Below are 20,702 nucleotides of genomic sequence, written 5' to 3'. Positions count from 1 at the left end.
AAGTACGCTTCATAACCTTCTCACCCTGTCTCCGTGGTCAGACTTCTCACCTACCTCTTCGTTATCGTTCAGGGGATGCGCTGCTGTAACTGGCAAACTGCCTTTCCACTCTCCCGCTGTCTTTCCAGAGCGCGCCCTGATGCAGTAACTAGCAAAATGGTTGTCTCTTCTCTCTTCTTTTGCACACATATAGTCTTGTGCACTTGATCGATGTCTACTGCATTCTGTTATGTGAACGATTGGCCGAGCCTTGGATACAGCCAGTATTGCTCAAACACGCATCACTCGTTTGCTTACAGCCAGTAGTGATCAAAGCGCACCCGCCCCCTCAAACTTCTCATCGGATCTACACGAATCACGTAGGTCACCTATTTTGGATTAAAAACGGCGAAAGGTGACTAGTTTGCATCCCTGCTTGTTGGTAGATGTTAAAAAGGCAGCACAGACTTTATTATTGACAGACTTCTCCCCATCTTAGCTACTGTTATACCAACATGTTTTGACCATGACAGTTTACAATCCAGGGTTGCTCCAAGCAGTTTAGTCGACTCAACTTGCTCAATTTCCACATTATTTATTACAAGATTTAGTGAATGATTTGTCACAAATACAATGGGGAAAGGGGGATACCTAGTCAGTTGTCCAACAATGTATTCAACTGAAATGTCTTCCGCATTTAACCCAACTCCTCAATCAGAGATGTGCAGGGAGCTGCCATAATCGACATTCACGTCCTCGGCCCTCGGGGAACAGTGGGTTAACTGCCTTGCTGAGGGGCAGAACAACAGATTGTCAGCTCGGGGATTCAATCCAGCAACCTTCCGGTTAATGGCCCAACGCTCTAACCACTAAGCTACCTGCCACCCAATGCTTTTAGTTAGAAATATTTAGGGCTAACTTATATATCTTGCCACCCATTCTGAAACAGCAGCTTTTTGTTAAGTGTCCCAGTGATTTCACTCGCTGTACTAGCTGACATGTATAGTGTTGAGTCCTAAGCATACACACAGGCTTTATTCAAGGCCATTGGCATGTCATTAGTAAAGATTTTATTTTATTTTATAATTAAAGGGCCTAGACAGCTGCCCTGGGGAATTCCTGATATCGACTTGGATTATGTTGGAGGCTTCCATTATTTGTCCACATTTATTTTTCCAGCAGCAGACTATGATTGATGTCAAAAGCAACACTGAAGTCTAACAAAACAGCTCCTACAATCTTTTTATCATCAATTTCTCACAGCCAATCAGTCATTTGTGTAAGTGCTGTGCTTGTTGAATGTTCTTCCTTAGAAGCATGCTGAAAGTCTTGTCAATTTGTATACAGTAAAATAGCAAATGTATCTGGTCAACCCACACATTTTTCCCAAAAGTTTACTAAAAAGGGTTGGTAACAGGCTGATTGGTTGGCTATTTGAGCCAGTAAAGGGGGCTTTACTATTCTTAGGTAGGGGAATTACTTTTGCTTCCCTCCAGGCCTGAGGGCACACACTTTCTAGTAGGCTTAGACTGAAGATAAGGCAAATAGGAGTGGCAATATTGTCCGCTATTATCCTCTGTAATTTTCCATCCAAGTTGTCAGACCCCGGTGACTTGTCATTGTAGATAAATGGCTTAAATTCACCTCTACATAATTACAGTGAATGTCTTTCATAATTTGGTCAGATACACTTCTATGTGTATTGACAGTGTTTGTTGCTGGCATGTCATGCCTAAAGCTTGACAAAAAAAAAATAAATGTAAAAAAGTAGTTGGCAATATCAGTGGGTTTTGTGATGAATGAGCCATCTGATTCAATGAATGATGGAACTGAGTTTGCCTTTTTGCCCAGATTTTCATTTAAGCTTTTTACTAGCATTCTTTATATAATGTTTATATAACCGTTTTTACAGTCATTTTCTTTTTAGTAAGTGGAATAAGCTATTTCATAAATGTGTCAAGTGCAGCGTCTGGTTGCTCCTCATTACACACCACATAACAAATATTCTTTCCAGTTACATTAACGTATTTAGATCTATGTGCATGCTTTTGGGTTGCGCGAGATTTTTTTGAGCAACGCGCACCTTTTGTAACATGATACCCTCACCGGTCCATGTGTTCCTAGACCCTCAAATAGCAACATACACAAGGGGCCGATAGCAGTGATTTCCTTCTTGTTGTCTTCCATGTGGTAAAGCAAAGAAGAATCACGTTTAAAACATCACTACTGTTAGCTAATTTCAATGAAAACCAACTGCATTTTTGAATAATAGCTACATGTAATGAAAGCTAAGGTTTGTTTTACATTACCTCGTTCTGTGCCTGCCAGTTGGCTGTAGGCTACTCCGCTAGCAGCTTGCTAGCTAGCTATCGGACTAAAAACAGCAAGCAGGCTTGCCTTTTAGCTTCCCACATCTCCCCATGTGAAATAAGCAGATATATAAATTACAGTTGAAGTCAGAAGTTCACATATACTTAGGTTGGAGTCATTAAAACTCGTTTTTCAATCACTCCACAAATTTCTTGTTAACAAACTATAGTTTTGTTTTGGCAAGTCGGTTAGGACATTACTTAGTGGATGACAATACAATATTCCAACAATTGTTTACAGATTATTTCACTGTATCACAATTCCAGTGGGTCAGAAGTTTACATACACTAAGTTGACTGTGCCTTTAAACAGCTTGGAAAATTCCGAATAATGATGTCATGGCTTTAGAAACTTCTGATAGGCTCATTGACATCATTTGAGTCAATTGGAGGTGTACCTGTGGGTGTATTTCAAGGCCTACCTTCAAACTCAGTGCCTCTTTGCTTGACATGGGAAAATGAAAAGAAATCAGCCAAGACCTCAGAAAAAAAATTGTAGACCTCCACAAGTCTGGTTCATCCTTGGGAGCAATTTCCAAACGCCTGAAGGTAACACGTTCATCTGTACAAACAATAGTACGCAAGTATAAACACCATGGGACCGCGCAGCTGTCATACCGCTCAGGAAGGAGACGAATCTGTCTCCTAGAGATGAACGTACTTTGGTGCGAAAAGTGCATATCAATCCCAGAACAGCAGCAAAGGACCATGTAAAGATGCTGGAGGAAACAGTTACAAAATGATCTATAACCACAGTAAAACGAGTCCTATATCGACATAACCTGAAAAGCCGCGAAGCGAGGAAGAAGCCACTGCTCCAAAACCGCTATTTAAAAAATCCAGACTACGGGTTGCAACTGCACATGGGGACAAAGATGGTACTTTTTGGAGAAATGTCCTCTGGTCTGATGAAACAAAAATATAACTGTTTGGCCATAATGACCATCTTTATCGTTTGGAGAATAAAGGGGAATGTTTGCAAGCCGAAGAACACCCTCCCAACCGTGAAGCATGGGGGTGGCAGCATCATGTTGTGGGGGTGCTTTGCTGCAGGAGGGACTGGTGCACTTCACAAAGTAGACGGCATCATGAGGCAGGAAAAGTATGTGGATATATTGAAGCAACATCTCAAGACATCAGTCAGGAAGTTAAAGCTTGGACGCAAATGGGTCTTCCATATGGACAATGACCCCAAGCATACTTCCAAAGTTGTGGCAAAATGGCTGAAGAACAACAAAGTCAAGGTATTGGAGTGGCCATCACAAAGCCCTGACCTCAATCCTATAGAAAATGTGTAAGCAGAACTGAAAAAGCATGTGAGAGCAAGGAGGCCTACAAACCTGTCTCAGTTACACCAGCTCTGTCAGGAGGAATGGGCCAAAATTCACCCAACTTATTGTGGGAAGCTTGTGGATAGTTACCCGAAACATTTGACACAAGTTAAACAATTTAAAGGCAACGCTACCAAATACTAATTGAGTGTATGTAAACTTCTGACCCACTGGGAATGTGATGAAAGAAATAATTGTTGAAATCAATTCTTCTCTACTACTATTCTGACATTTCACATTTTTTAAATAAAGTGGTGATCTTAACTGACCTAAGACAGGTTATTTTTTACTAGGATTAAATGTCAGGAATTGTGAAAAACTGAGGTAAATGTATTTGGTTAAGGTGTATGTAAACTTCCGACTTCAACTGTAAATATGCCTTGGCAAATAGTCTTTACTTGCCAGTGTAACCTACAACATTATCCCAGTTTAATATGCTGCTTGAATGTATTAGTTACCATATCAGCTAAAAGTAGAATGTAATGTTTTGGTCGCGGAGAAGAAGCACATCTCGCAGCGGTTTCTACAAATAGCCTGGAATCACTAGATATTCTAATGAAGTCACATTGTTATTTGAATAGTAGATGAGATTATATTTGCTTATCAATGCAAGAGGCTACTTTGATGCATAGCCTATAGATCAAGGAACCAAGCAAGCTTCATTGCCTACACAACCATACCCCCACAGCTACTCAATGAATAATACGGCGCTTTACAATTTTCATGTGGCACAGGAGTATGTCAAATGTCGGAGCGCACTACAAGGACCCGCTTCTTTTGTGACAAAACACAACACTGCACTCTGCAGGGTCCGTCTACGTAGGGTATAAATTGTCCTTAACAGGTAGATTGGGTTAATGTTTATCTGTCACCCTTGTAAGGAGACCTTCCAGTGGGGGAGCGTTCAGACGACCTGTCCTGACTTTTTCTATGGTGTTTGCCTAATATCTTTATCACACGATACCCCTGTCCCCTCTACCTCAGACTCTGTGACCACTGTCTCCATCTTATCCCCCAACTTACTCTTGTTAGGAGAGTGTCCGACGGGGGAGCGTCCAGCTGACCTGGCCTGGCTGTTCTTCTGGTGTTTCCCCGACATACGTTTCATCTGCCGGGGGGTGTAGGGGGGTGATGTGCCGTACAGAGCTTCCTCTTCCTCGCTGGGCTCGTACCAAAAGTCTTCCACCTCGCGGCTCTGATGCACCGAATCATCTTTTGAGGAATTGACCTGCCTGTGGGAAAAGAGTAGTGTTATGTTTAGTGTGGATTCTATGGAAAGGGATCTAGTATCTGCAATGAAAAACATCCTGTTGAGATGAGGGGTGTGGTGAGTGAAAAGAAAATCTGAAAAAAACTGCGGGAGATAAAAGGTGATCACGCCAACGAGCGGTAGGCCTATCCTTGTTCTTCTAATAGGCTATTCATCTGGCACCATTAGCATTCAGATGCTTGTAAAATGGCTTTTGCAATGTCAAATAATAGGCTTTATTAGTTGAGTGACAAATCTATTTTCCTGGGTCATTGTTACCAAATGTGCTCTATAAGTTATGTAGCCTACCGGAGTGGACACAAGTCAGATCCAACTACTGATTAAGGTTCAGGGTCACCGTAAGAAATAGTTTTGTTAGTTCTGCTTTAAACAGTCAGTGTATTTGGTAATTTTTACATGAACAGGGTAATTTCATAAAGGACAGCATTAATTTCACATTCATTGGTAGGAGTGGGAGAATCTCTCCATAAAATTCCAAACAGTCTAAACCATTTGCTTTCGTAGACCATTCGCTTTCGAGACAGGGGTAAAATCCAAAGCTGCAATATATTAACTGGCTCAGCTTAGAGAAGTAATGTCAGACAGCTCCAACTCAGATGTCCAGCTCCTGAGCTCCCATCAGCAGCAGATATTTAAAATGTTGTGTTCATGCAAAAAAAACATTGTATTGTATTGCATCAATTTGTTCTCCTAGTTGCACCAAATCGCAGCAAAACATTTGAAACTAAAATGTATCATATGCCATGCATCTAGACTAGGGTTGCACGATATATCGGTGAACATATCGGAATCGGCTGAAATTATCTAAAAATGCCAACATCGGCATTGGCCCAATGTCTAGTTTAACGCTGATGTGCAAAACTGATGTCAAAGCTGACGTGCATACATATATAAACGTAGGTACATGATGTAATGTCACCCAAAAAATATAGCGCTACACGTGCAACACAGCATTCCAAACCTAGCCCACAATGTCTGTTGTGTGGATCGAGCAGTCAACAAGTCGAGCAGTCATTTGAAAGAGTAAGAACATTTCAGCGAGACAACTCAAAAAGGTGAAATCCATTAAAACGCCAAGATAACGGCATTCATTGCCCTTGACAATCAACCGTTATCTGTCGTGGGTGATGTTGGCTTTCGCTGACTGGGTGAGCACCGGTACACACTACCAAGTAGGCACTATTTTTCAGATGTTGCCCTTCCGGAGTTAGTCGTTTTGAAACTCACATCCATGAGCTACTTGCTATGGGTGTCACTGCTATTAGCTTCACGACTGACATTTGGACCAGCGATGTCAGCCCCATGAGCATTGAGTGACAGCACAGTGAGTCGACGAGGATTTCATACTGAGGAAAGCCGTATTGCATGCTCAAGAATGTGCTGGTTCTCATACCGCTGCTGCCATTTCAATGGCATTTGAGAACATGTTTGAAACATGAACACTCCTCGCTCCATTCGAACAACTGACTCGAGAAATAAGCTCAACTGCGTCTGTAGCAGACGTGATACACTTTCATGGCATTGAAACGCCTGCTCAACAACACAAACCGTCAGGTTCGCTTGGTAAAGTACTCTACTAGAGGCTGTGAACAAGCGATTTGGTGGCATTCTCTGAGCCTCTATGTCGCCACCATGCTCGATGCTAGGTACAAGGACCGCTACTTCGATGCAGACAAGAAACAGGGCTTATGTGAAATGTTACAGATACAGCTGGACACTGACAGTCACAGCGCGCACCGAGGAGAAGAGGCCACGGACAGACCGAGCTGAATCCTCTCTGCTTGACATGTATGATGAAATCCTGGTTGAGACTGAACAAATGAACAATGAAACAGAACAGCAAGTAAGTGAAATAAGTAGGTTTTGATTATGTTTTACTGGTAATGGGGACATACGTAAATGCCAACAAAATAACTTTTTGGTTAAGTTGTGTGCGTGCGCTATTTAACTACTAGAATGCTTAAAAAGGCAGCTACATTTTTTTATAATATCGGTATCGTTTTTTATGGCAAGCAAAATATCAGATATCGGTATCGGCCAAAAATGTCATTTCGGTGCCTCCCTAATCTAGATGTATCGAATCGTTCATGAAAGGAGAGAAGCACATCCCCTAAAGGCATCCGCATGCTTCCATGCCAAAACAGTTGGGTAGAGTGTGTGCATATATTGTGACAGATTTCTTGAGTTATCTTGGATAAATTCTGACTATTTTGAGGAAGTGTATTCTGGCTACGGCATCTCAAAAATGGACAAACAGTACATTTGCAGCGTTTCCCCTCATTTCACAAGCAAAGGTCATTCAAGGGAGTATGCGAGCACAATTGTTTGGTTCGGCTAGGCGCCGGCCAACTGAAACATACCAACGCTTTAAGAGTTAGCAATGGTTCACTTAACTACCATCAACTTCCTTCCTTGTCATATCAGAGGGCCTGTTGTCCAGACCTCTGGCAGTCTATGGAGGTGCCAAAGGGTTCAATTCTCGGGCCGACTCTTCTCTGTATACATCAATGATGTCGCTCTTGCTGCTGGTGATTCTCTGATCCACCTCTACGCAGATGACACCATTCTGTATACATCTGGCCCTTCTTTGGACACTGTGTTAACTTCTTTGGGCTGCAGGGGCAGTATTGAGTAACTTGGATGAAAGGTGCCCATTTCAAACGGCCTCGTACTCAATTCTTGCTCGTACAATATGCATATTATTATTACTATTGGATAGAAAACTCTCAAGTTACTAAAACCGTTTGAATTATATCTGTGAGTAAAACAGAACTCATTTTGCAGCAATCTTCCTGTCAGAAAGTGAAAAATCTCAAATCGAGGCTCTGTTCCAGGGCCTACCTAATCTTTTGCTTGAAATCTATTAGTATACATGCACTTCATACGCCTTCCACTAGATGTCAATAAGCAGTGAGAGAAGAAATGGAGTGTATAGCTTGATCTGAGGTCGAATAAGAGCTCTTGGCATGACGTGACACCAATTTCCTGTTTTCAGGAAGGCGCGAGAAGGAACTGGGGATTGCCTTCTGAAAAGCTGTCGTTATAGACGGCTACTATCTCCGGCTTTGATTTTATTTGATAAATGTGACAATATCATCGTAAAGTATGTTTTTTCAATATAGTTTAATCAGATTATTGAATTTTTTTCGGGAGTTTTGGCGTGTTCCGTTCTTTGCGTTTGTTCACGATGGACAGCTTCGCGCCACTTGGCAAGTTTTGCTTGCTCATTCGAGAGGGGAAAATGACATTTTAAATCCAAACAACGATTGTTCTGGACAAAGGACCACTTATACAACATTCTGATGGAAGATCAGCAAAAGTAGGACCCATTTATGATGTTATTTCCTATTTCTGTGGAAAATGTGTCGTCGTGTTTTCCGCTTTGATTTTGGGCGCTCTCTCGCAATAACGTAAGCTGGATGTCGTACTGAAGTTATTTTTAGAATTCTAACACGGCGATTGCATTAAGAACTAAGCTATCTTTAATTTGCTGTCCAACATGTATTTTTTAGTAACGTTTATGAATAGTTATTTGATTAGATTAGGTGCCTCTCCAAGATTTCTCCGGACATTGTTATTGCATTTTGCCTAGTATTCACATTGTATAACCACGATTTGTACCGCTAAATATGCACATTTTCGAACAAACAATATATGTATTGTGTAATATGATATTATAGGACTGTCATCTGATGAATTTTGAGAAGGTTAGTGAAAAAATGTATATCTTTTGCTGGTTTATTCGTTATCGCTACTGTTGGCTTGAATCAATGCTGTTGTGTTTTTGGCTATTGTAGTAAGCTAATATAATGCTATATTGTGTTTTCGCTGTAAAACACTTAAAGAATCGGAAATATTGGCTGGATTCACAAGATGTTTGTCTTTCATTTGCTGTACAACATGTATTTTTCATAAATGTTTTATGATGAGTATTTAGGTATTTCAATTTGGTCTCTAATTGTTCTAGCTGCTTCGGTGCTATTTCCGATTGTAGCTGCAATGTAAAACTATGATTTATACCTCAAATATGCACATTTTTCGAACAAAACATAGATTTATTGTATAACATGTTATAAGACTGTCATCTGATGAAGTTGTTTCTTGGTTAGTTAGGTTGGTTTTGTGCACGCTACCTGTGCTGTGAAAAATGTCTGTTCTTTTTTGTATTTGGTGGTGAGCTAACATAAATATACGTGGTGTTTTCGCTGTAAAACATTTAAAAAAATCGGACATGTTGGCTGGATTCACAAGATGTGTATCTTTTATTTGCTGTATTGGACTTGTTAATGTGTGAAAGTTAAATATTTCTAAAAAATATATTTTGAATTTCGCGCCCTGCACTTGGCCTGGCTGTTGTCATAAGTGTACCGACGTCGGGCTTGCAGCCCAAAGAAGTTAACTAACCTCCAAACTTCAATGCCATACAACACTCCTTCCATGGCCTCCAACTGCTCTTAAAACGCTAGTAAAACCAAATGCATGCTTTTCAAACGTTCGCTGCCCGCACCCGCCCGCCCGACTAGCATCACTACTCTGGACGGTTCTGACCTAAAAGACGTGGACAACTACAAATACCTAGGTGTCTGGCTAGACTGTAAACTCTCCTTCCAGACTCACATCAAACATCTCCAATCCATTCGGCGATGTCATCTACAAAATAGCTTCCAATACTCTACTCAGCAAATTGGATGTAGTCTATCACAGTGCCATACGTTTTGTTCCCAAAGCGCCTTATACCACCCACCACTGCGACCTGTATGCTCTAGTCGGCTGGTCCTCGCCAGACCCACTGGCTCCAGGTCATCTATAAGTCTATGCTAGGTAAACCTCCGCCTTATCTCAGCTCACTGGTTACGATAACACCCACTCGTAGCACACGCACCAGCAGGTATATCTCACTGGTCATCCCCAAAGCCAACACCTCCTTTGGCCGCCTTTCCTTCCAGTTCTCTGCTGCCAGTGACTGGAACGAATTGCAAAAATCGCTGGAGCATTAAATTTAAACTAACTTTAAACATCAGCTATCTGAGCAACTAACCGATCGCTGCAGCTGTACATAGTCCATCTGTAAATAGCCCACCCAATCTACCTACCTCATATTGTTTTTATTTACTTTGCTGCTCTTTCCACTAGAGGTCGACCGATTATGATTTTTCAACGCCGATACCGATTATTGGAGGACCAAAAAAAGCCGATACCGATTAATCGAATTATTTTTTAAATGTATTTGTAATAATGACAATTACAACAATACTGAATGAACACTTAATATAATACATCAATAAAATCAATATAGCCTCAAATAAATAATGAAACATGTTCAATTTGGTTTAAATAAGGCAAAAACAAAGTGTTGGAGAAGAAAGTAAAAGTGCAATATGTGCCATGTAAGAAAGCTAACGTTTAAGTTCCTTGCTCAGAACATGAGAACATATGAAAGCTGGTGGTTCCTTTTAACTTCTTTGGGGTAGGTGGCAGTATTTTCACGTCCGGATGAAAAGCGTGCCCAGAGTAAACGGCCTGATACTCAGCCATAAAAGCTAGAATATGCATATAATTAGTAGTTTTGAATAGAAAACACTGAAGTTTCTAAAACTGTTTGAATGATGTCTGTGAGTATAACAGAACTCATATGGCAAAAACCTGAGAAATCCAACCAGGAAGTGGGAAATCTGAGGGAAATCTGAGGTTGGTCAGCACTTCCTAAGGCTTCCACTAGATGTAATAGTCTTTAGAACCTTGTCTGATGCTTCTACTGTGAAGTGGGCCGAATGAGAGGGGATTGAGTAAGGTCTATCATGACCTGAACATGCGCTGACCATGCGCGTTCACGTGAGCGCGAGCTCTGTTCCATCGCACTTCTGACAAAGGAATTCTCCAGTTGGAATATTATTGAAGAATTATGTTAAAAACATCCTAAAGATTGATTCAATACTTCGTTTGTCATGTTTTTACAGACTGTAATATAACTAACTTTTCGTCCGTACTTTCCGCTGGACTTGCCCGCGCGTCGTGAGTTTGGAAAGTGTACTGAACGCCCAAAACAACAAGGAGGAATTTGGACATAAATGGACAGTATCGAACAAAACAAACATTTATTGTGGAACTGATTCCTGGGAGTGCATTCTGATGAAGATCATCAAAGGTAAGTGAATGTTTATAATGTTATTTCTGACTTCTGTTGACTGGACAATATGGCGGATATCTTTTTGTCTTGATTGGGCTCTTTGCGCCGACCTCAGATTATTGCACGGTTTGCTTTTTCCGTAAAGCTTTTTTGAAATCTGACACAGCGGTTGCATTAAAGAGAAGTGCATCTAAAATATCATGCATAACACTTGTATTTTCATCAACATTTATAATGAGTATTTCTGTAAATTGATGTGGCTCTCTGCAAAATCACCGGATGTTTTGGAACTACTGAACGTAACGCGCCAGTGTAAACTGAGATTTTTGGATATAAATATGAACTTTACCAAACAAAACATACATGTATTGTGAAACATGAAGTCCTATGAGTGTCATCTGATGAAGATCAAAGGTTAGTGATTAATTGTATCTATATTTCTGCTTTTTGTGAATCCTCTCTTTGGCTGGAAAAATGGCTGTGTTATTCTGTGAATAGGCACTCACCTAACATAATCGTTTGGTTTGCTTTCGTCGTAAAGCCTTTTTGAAAATCGGACACGGTGGCTGGATTTACAACAAGTGTATCTTTAAAATGGTGTAAAATACATGTATGTTCGAGGAATTTTAATTATGGGATTTCTGTTGTTTTGAATTTGACGCCCTGCAGTTTCACTGGCTGTTGATGAGGTGAGACACTACCGTCCCACATACCCTAGAGAGGTTAACTGACTTGCCTAGTTAAATAAAGGTGTACATAAAAAATTTAAAAAATCTGCAAAATAGGCGTCCAAAAATACAGTTTTCCGATTGTTATGAGAACTTGAAATTGGCCCTAATTAAATCGTCTATTCCGATTAAATCAGCCGACCTCTACTTTCCACACCAGTATCACTACTTACACACCATCATCTGCTCATCTATCACTCGTGTTAATCTGCTAAATTGTAATTACTTTGCTACTATGGCCTATTTATTGCCTTACCTCCTCATGCCATTTGCACACACTGTATATGCTCTTTTTCTCTATTGTGTTATTGACTGTACGCTTGTTTATTCCATGTGTAACTGTGTTGTTTCTGTCGCACTGCTTTGCTTTATCTTGGACAGGTCACAGTTGTAAATGAGAACTTGTTCTCAACTAGCTTACCTGGTTAAATGAAGGTGAAAAAAAAAAAATAACTGCACAGAGACATACAAATGGTATCCATGAGTTCATTTTACTCTGGGTAAGTAGATTTTTTATTGCCATAATGTCTAACTATCCCTTTAACTGCAGAGGCGACTGACTGTCTGCTCAAAGCACATCTTACTGATGAGTGGTTTGACTAGGACGCCTATCTGGTCTGGAGCCTTCCGGGTGGCAGCCGCCACTGGCTCCAACAGTAGAAGTTCTGCTGTATCAATAGCAGTGCTGTGTATGACCAGAGGGCCAGACAGACAGACACAGGATAATGGGCTGTGGTGGGCTTTCAGTGTTCACATCCCCACTCTCCAGCCAGTCTTTCAGTAATATAATGTAAACATGATTATTGCACTACATAGGTAATGGAATGGCACCATATTTGCTACATTAGGTAATAGGGCACAATACCAGATTTCTGGGGGATTCCTTCAGCTCCCCCAACAGTAGCAGTGCTGTGTAGGCTTTGTACCCCCCCCCCCAGAGGGTCGCCAGGCAGACAGACCCAGGACAATGGGTTATGGGGGTTCACATTTCACTACTAGGAACATCACTGCTCGTGCTCAGCCAGAACAGAGGAAATAGTACCCCTGTATACACCAGTAGGGATGTATACCAATTCTCCACTCTTTTGCTTTGATACTTTCCTAAATGGATTTAACAATGGTGAAATGTAACAACGCTGGGTAAATCAACTCCCTCCAGCCAATACTTAAAACAACAAAGCAAAGTCCCTACCACTGTTTCAGTAAAAAGCTGTGGGATGGCGCTGGAGAAATGTAACCAGTCAACTTCATAAAGCTATGGATGCAAGGACTGACCATCCATGAAATGAAAGTTTTCACAATGTTTTGAGGCTATAAAGTGTTCGTTTACATTTACTGTAGGGCATTCCCCCGGAAAGGTATTACGCTGAGACTCCGATTTTTCACTAACACTAGCACCGCTGAACCGAGGGACCCCCTTCAAGCTAATGAGCAGTCATACTGCCTTCAAAATTATAACAGTGTAATTAATACATTTACTTTACAGTGCATTCGGAAATTATTCAGACCCTTCACTTTTTCCACATTGTTACGTTAGAGCCTTATTCTAAAATGTATTAAATTTATTTTTCCCCAGATCAATTTACACACCATACCCCATAATGACAGAAGCAAAAACAGGTTAAGAAATGTTTGCAAATGTATTTAAAATAAAAAAACTCTAATATCACATTTACATAAGTATTCAGACCCTTTACACAGTACTGTTGTAGTATCACCTTTGGCAGCAATTACAGCCTCAAGTCTTCTTGGGTATAACGCTACAAGCTTGGCACATGTATTTGGGGAGTTTGTCCCATTCTTCTCTGCAGATCCTCTCAAGCTCTGTCAGAGCGACCATCGGGTTCTTGGTCACCTCCCTGACCAAGGACCTTCTCCCCGATTGTTCAGTTTGGTCGGGTGGCCAGCTCTAGGAAGTCTTGGTGGTTCCAAACATACAAATATTGTATCCATTGTAGAAAGGCAGTAACGTAATTTTTTTGGGGAAAAGGGTGTCTGAATTGTTTCCGAAAGCACTGTATGCAATTGCAAAAATTATAATTTGGTTGTGTTTATGAAGGTCTTAGGTAACTGTAGAACACAAAAAAAAATTTAAAAACACAATAGCATTTTTCATTAATTTGTTACTGTAGGTGTTAAAACGGACAGCTTCAGTCAGCTGTTCTCTACTGCTGTTTTTTGCCAGGCAGTTCTGCCCCCATTCAGAAGGTCCTAACTAATTTAGTTTCTTATAGGTAAAGGTCACACTAGTCAATATATGTTAGGCAATCAGCAGCCTCTATTACGGGACGTTCAGAAGGACCCCTAGCATGGCAGGGCAAAAGTCAGATAAACCCCCTTTTCCCTCATGCTACCTTTTATCTCGTGGACATTTCCTTTGCCGTCAATTTTATTGTGCGTGCATCTACAAGTGCCGTAGCTCTGTAAACAACGCAGAAAGAGCTAAATATTGCCTATTGCTGTTTATAATGACCATTTATGTTGATCTTGTTAGCTAGCTCAGCCTCCCGCTAGCGTTAGCGGTTCTCATTCAGAATGCATTGGTATTTAGCATGCCTATTAGCGATGTTAGCGGTTTTACCATTAGTCATTTGTGGTGCTGCTAGGCTATTTCTATTCGTGTAAATTGCTCATGCTCTTTGTTATGTAGATGTACCTACACTCTTGTACTGTTCATTTACCTACGTTCAGCATGTTTACAAGTTTCCTAGCTTGTGTAGGTTATTGCCATGTGACTAAGCCTTATGCCTGCTGTAGTGTATAGCATGCGCTGTTGTACTTTACCTGCGCTAGCTTGTACAGTCTTTTTATTCCTATTATAGCAGTGCTCTTGCCCAAGTTCTTTCTCCTCTTTCCTTTTAGACCCATAATTAATGTCAGTTCTCACTGGATAGGATTCTCAGTTCTGAAACATGAGTGGTCAGATGTGTGAATGTGGACATCTTCCATTAAACCCGCCTCAAGCTGGACATCTGCCTCTTCCTTGTTCTGACCAGACATTCTGTAGTGGTTGCTACCAGTATTAAGCCAACACCTAAGGTTTCTTATTACATTCATGGTCCTTTGATTCTCTACAACCCTTATTGTTCATGGTCCTTACGAGCTGGATACAACAGTGAGTACTAGAGCCCAAGGATAACAGTTAACAGAGAAGAGCCTCCACAAGATGTGGTACGTCTGCGCCGACTGGATCACCCGCCACAATATCTCAAAGATCACAACTACTACGGCGAAGAGTCAATCAAGGCAGACTACCACACACATCCACTCCTAGAGGGAGAGCTGCTAGAGGGTTCTACTGAGAAATGGAGATGTGACATACTGCAGTCAAAGTGGCCGCCTACCCCTTCAATGATTCATCACCGGTCCAACTCACCACCAGGCTGCCCAGCAGAATAGAGACAGAGCCTCAGCCTTTTCATTGGTTGCTTATTCAGAGTTCCCACCACAGGCTAACCTCAACCAGAGATCGCCAAGATTAGCATCAAACTTAGATCGGATATTATCAGGATCAGCGTCGAACCTTCTCCAGAGATCACCGGGAATGTGGAACATTGGTGACAACCAGAGGGGACACACTGCGTCTACACAGCCAGTGTGACGAGATTGATGAGCTAATTGAAGTAGTCAGAAAAATTGAAGGCTCCTACAGTCCACTTTAGCTAGTACTTACCTGATGGACACTGCCAGTTAGCACCTGACCATCTCCGCCAGTCCTTCCACAGTTCTTTCTTCTTACAACTGCAAGCGGTATTAGCCGACACCTCCGAATGTCAGTTGGTCCAGAATGTGGGAGCCCTGCCTGCAGCTGCGCACGCCAAGTCCACTCAGACCTCTTCGGTCCCAGTCTGGTGGCCTAACCCTACCTTCGACGTCCAGCCTGCTGCTGTCCAAAGACATCTCCAAGCTCCTCCCTGGGAGCCACCGCCCTGGGAGCCCCCTTTGCTGCAGTCCATGTCCGCTGTCCCGGCCCTGTCAGGCCACCTGCCTGGTGAGACCTACCTGTCACAGGCTCAGGGTTTATGCTTGCCTCTCTGAACGGTGTCCCGCTAGCTCCAGCCTTGGGAGACCCTCCTGACGTCCCCATGGGGGATCCTCCTGACATCCCAGTGAGGGACCCGCCTGTCCAAGGCGTTCAGTGTCCTGTCGTAGGAGACGCTAAAGCCTCTGCTCTACTAACCCCAGTAGGTCCAGATCATATTAGCCTTCAGTTCCCTGATCACCTAGTGGTTTCAGTTTCCTGCTATGCTAGGCCCACCGTTTCCTGTATGACGATCAGAGCTCTTTCCAGATAGGTCTAACTTCACCTAGCTCACAGTCTACAGCCCAGTAAGGCCCCAAGTCACTAGTTCTGTCTTTTTCTACCTCAGGTGTGCATTTATCGCCTGTCCTGAAATCTCTGCCCGTCGCTGCTTTGGAGATATAGCCAACCTCAACTACTGTTGCTAATGGGGCGGCATCACCATCTGCAGTGCGGAGGCCCTCGTCGAGCTCTGGGGACCTGCGGTCACTAGCCCCGAGACCTTCGTCGAGACCTGCAGTCAAACGTCTTCCGTCTATCGTGCTGAGACCTTTGTCAAGCTCTGCGGCCCAACCTCCTGATCCTGATCCCTTTGCCTGGGTCCAGCTCTTCCAGTGGCCGCCGCCCATTGCTGCTCAGTGGGTCCAGCCACCTAAGTATCCAGTCCCAGGGTCCTTGTTGAGCTCTGCCGCGTCGGCCCTGATGTCTCCAGTCCTGGTGTCCTCAGTTGACACTGTTCCTCTTTAAGGAATACCTAGGATAGGATAAAGTAATCCTTCTCACCCCCCCCCCTAAAAGATTTAGATGCACTATTGTAAAGTGGCTGTTCCACTGGATGTCATAAGGTGAATGCACCAATTTGTAAGTCGCTCTGGATAAGAGCGTCTGCTAAATGACTTAAATGTAAATGTAAGAGGACTCCTCCTGCTCCTCTAGGGACCTTACAGGCTCCCATTGCTGAGGTGCTCTTGTTGCCTGTTCCTGGGCAGGGGGAGCGCCACCACCATCTTATCCTGTTGGCTCCCCTCTTCCAGAACTGCCTCACAGCCTGCACTAGCCACTCCGCACCACTTACCCTGGTCTGGTGACCTCAAGCACCTTTGTGACGGGATAGCCGGCTGCACCAAGAGACAAGACTTCTGTTGGACCAGTCGCTTGTCTGGTCTACGTCTCTGCTGGATGACCAAAAGTCTTCACATCATCCCTCTCAGATGACTGTCTGCCATTTGTTGTTTCAAATCTGTACAAGGTGGGTGCCATATTGCCAGAACAAAAAAAAGTTTACAAAATAATTTCGTCAAAAGTAAAAACAAAAATGTCACAAACTACGCAAAAAAAATAAACGCAACATAAGATTTTACTGAGTTAGTCAATTGAAATACATTCATTAGGCCATAAACTATGGATTTGGGAATACAGATATGCATCGGGAGGTCACAGAACTTTTTTTTTTAAGTAGGGGCGTGGATCAGAAAACAGTCAGTATCTGGTGACCACCATTAGCCTCACATCTCATTCTCAAAGAGTTGATCAGGCTGTTAATTGTGGAGAGTAGTGGGACAAAATTCCACTTCAATGGCTGTGCGAAATTGCTGGATATTGGCAGAAGCTGGAAGATGCTGTCGTACACGTCAATCCAGAGCATCCCAAACTTGCTCAATGCGTGGCATGTCTGGTGAGTATGCAGGCCATGGAAAAACTGGGACATTTTCAGCTTCCAGGAATTGTGTACAGTTCCTTGCAACATGGGGCCGCGTATTATGCCGAAACATGAGGTGATGGCGGCAGATGAAAGGCACGACAATGGGCTACAGGATCGCATCACGGTGTCTGTGCATTCAAATTGCCATCAATAAAATGCAATTGTGTTCGTTGTCTGTAGTTTATGCCTGACAATTCTATAACCCCTTCGCCACCATGGGGCACTCTGTTCACGCAAGTCTGCCATCTGCCCAGTACAGTTGGAAACCGGATACATCCGTGAAGAGCACACTTCAGCATGCCAGTGGCCATCGAAGGTGACCATTTGCCCACTGAGGTTGGTTACGACGCAGAACTGCAATAAGGTCAAGACCCTTGTGAGGAAAACGAGCATGCAGATGAGCTTCCCTGAGAGGGTTTCTGACAGTTGGTGCAGAAATTCTTTGGTTGTGCAAACCCACAGTTTCATCAGCTGTCCGGGTGGCTGGTCGCAGACAATCCCGCAGGTGAAGAAGCACGGATATGGAGGTCCTGGGATGGCATGGCTACACGTGGTCTGCGGTTGTGAGGCCGGTTGGACGTCCTGCCAAATTCTCTAAAATGACGGAGGAGGCTTATGGTAGAGAAATTAACATTAAATTCTGGCAACAGCTCTGGTGGACATTCCTGCAGTCAGCATGCCAATTGCACGCGCCTTAAAAACCTGAAACATATGTGGAATTGTGTTGTGCGACCAAACTTCACATTTTAGAGTGGCCTTTTTATGGCCCCAGCACAAGGTTCCCCTGTGTAATGATCATGCTGTTTAATGAGCTTCTTGATATGCCACACCTGTCAGGTGGATGGATTATCTTGGCAAAGGAGAAATGCTCACTAACAGATGCAAACAAATTTGTGCACAATATTTTTGAGAAATAAGCTTATTGTGCGTATGGAAAACTTCTGGGGTCTTGGTCCCATGTTTCATGAACTAACACTTTACATATTGCGTTTATGTTTTTGTTTAGTATACACAAATCTGTTGCACTTCTAGGTTGCTTTGCTTACACAGTTTGGGATGAACTGGGCAGAAGTGGTAGCCGTTTTGGTTTAGGGTGCCACTCACTTTGTGCAAGTCGCTGACTCTGGATCCAGCAAAAGAGCCCCAGACCATCACACTTCCTACTCCATATGTTTGACAGTTGGTGTCACACACACACTGAGGAACCATCCTTTCGCCTACTCGACGATGTACAAAAACCCTGTGTGATGAGCCGAAGACTTCAAATATTCATCGGTCCATAAGACCTTCTTCCAGTCTTCAGTAGTCCACTGGTGGTCCTTCATGGCCAAGGCAAGCCTCTTTCTTATTTTACCATTTTAGCAATGGTTCTTACTGCCACTCGACCTGTCAAACCTGCAGCATGAAGTCTTCTCTTCACAGTTGAAACTGAGACTTGCTTACTTCGACCAGTGTTAAACTGTGCTGAACAAACATTTACTGAAGAAGTTTGGTAACAGAATTAACTTAAAACTTTTTACTCCGTTACCAAACTTTGTATCTGCACAGTACTTCCTGTGAATGTGTTTTTGTAAAATTTTCAATGAAAATTAAAAGTAGTCCTTGTGCATAGAGTTCTATGGTTTGTTAAACTTTGAAATCAATGTTGTTTGAGATACATGTTAAAGTGAAAGCATCTCAGCGGAATTCGGTTACCGTGAAATTGGCCTCAACTAACTGCAGATTGCTTTTTAAAATCAATGACGAGGTGTGAACAAGTGCACATTTCAGAAGAACGGCTAGTAAAGTCCATCTGCTGGGTGGGGGTGGGTGGGTCTGCCATACAGCACCAGGTCAAAGTTAAAAAAGGTTAACCTAAAGATCACGTTAAGCCATCGGCTGGCTCACTTGCCCTCTGGAGTGTAAAAAGCAAAGATGGTGAAAATGTTATGGGGTGACAGCAGAAACGGTCTCCAGACTAAATTTCTGCACCTCTCAAATATTACCAAATTCTGCCATTAGGTAAACTCAAAAAGTTATTCAAATTCATTCAATGTAGTGATGTCAAAAGGTTGAAACGCTGGACACATCAAGCAACTGAACATTAGACTACTAAGCCATATATAATCTAACACTCAGTAGCCTGTTTTGTTTGTGCCAGAGATAGGCTGATTGAGGTCATACTGACTGACTGCAGTAGGTGTGTGTGTGTTTGTGTGCGTAACCAACCAAGCTCTCTAAACACTTCCACCCTTTTTTGGTTAAAGAAACAAAAACCCGAAAGGAAGAACGCAGGAGGGGGCACATGTCTTCAAAGATGACCCTGCCAGCACAGCTTTGTCCCTCTAAACCTTTTAGGAGAGGATTTTAATAGGACGGGAGAGAGGAGGTAAAAACAATAGAGGGGAAATGGGTCCTAAACATCCGCACTGCAGTCCATCTGTCTGGTCAACCGCAACGCCGTGTGTCTCTCCATCGATCAACTGATTAAGACATTCCCCCACATGTACGTGTGTGCGCCAGTTGATTGGGTGCAGTGGGGCATTGGTGGATCGCTTTCACTAATCCAACAATTAGTGGCCAAAGCCTTTCAGTGCGAGTTAAAGAGACGCATGGAGAGGGGGAGCATGCACACACACACAAAGAGCCACATGGAGAGCACAGGGACCCACTTCCCATCTGCCTCTCTTTTGCGCCACCAAGAGACACCCCTCCCCCACACCCCCCACCACTGATCCTTCTCTACATCTACACACACACACACTTCGTTCTGTTCCCAGGGAGAAACCAAGGACTTCCAGACCGACACCTGCTGCAAGCCATTGGGCTTCCTACGTGCCAGAACAGTGTGTGTGTGTGTGTCAGATGTGTCCAGATGAACCCAGTGTATGCATGCTCTTAGCATATGGGTTTAATAATAGAAGTGGTGGGAGAGTAGATCAGTCTTAATCTAATTCTGATCAAAATTGTGATAATGACATGCAATATGCATATCGCAAGACTGCCATTTACTTTTTTTGACAAAGTTAATACAACAAAAAAAAGAGCATGGTTCCTACTCCAATGAGATGCACTAGACTCCGCTCGTTCACTCTAAATACACAAAGGACGCTGACAAATCACAAAGGATCCTGACAAATCAAAAGCGGGCTCTCACTCTCTGCATGGCATGTACAGTGGGGCAAAAAAGTATTTA

General features: G+C 42.8%; 1 protein-coding gene across 3 annotated transcripts in view; it reads right to left on the bottom strand.

Annotated features, from left to right (window-relative positions):
• Nucleotides 1-20,702, bottom strand: part of map3k4 (mitogen-activated protein kinase kinase kinase 4) — a 107,743-nt gene that overhangs the window by 60,103 nt on the left and 26,938 nt on the right. For all 3 annotated transcript variants that reach the window (XM_071409300.1, XM_071409301.1, XM_071409302.1), the window contains exon 2: nt 4,703-4,911. In XM_071409300.1, the coding sequence (XP_071265401.1) occupies nt 4,703-4,911 (209 nt within the window). The remainder of the gene's footprint in view (nt 1-4,702; nt 4,912-20,702) is intronic.

The sequence above is a fragment of the Salvelinus alpinus genome, chromosome 7, assembly GCF_045679555.1.
Source record: "Salvelinus alpinus chromosome 7, SLU_Salpinus.1, whole genome shotgun sequence".
Classification (NCBI taxonomy): Eukaryota; Metazoa; Chordata; class Actinopteri; order Salmoniformes; family Salmonidae; genus Salvelinus; species Salvelinus alpinus.
The sequence above is the reverse complement of the archived record's forward strand: the minus strand, read 5'-3'. Positions and strand labels throughout refer to the sequence as shown.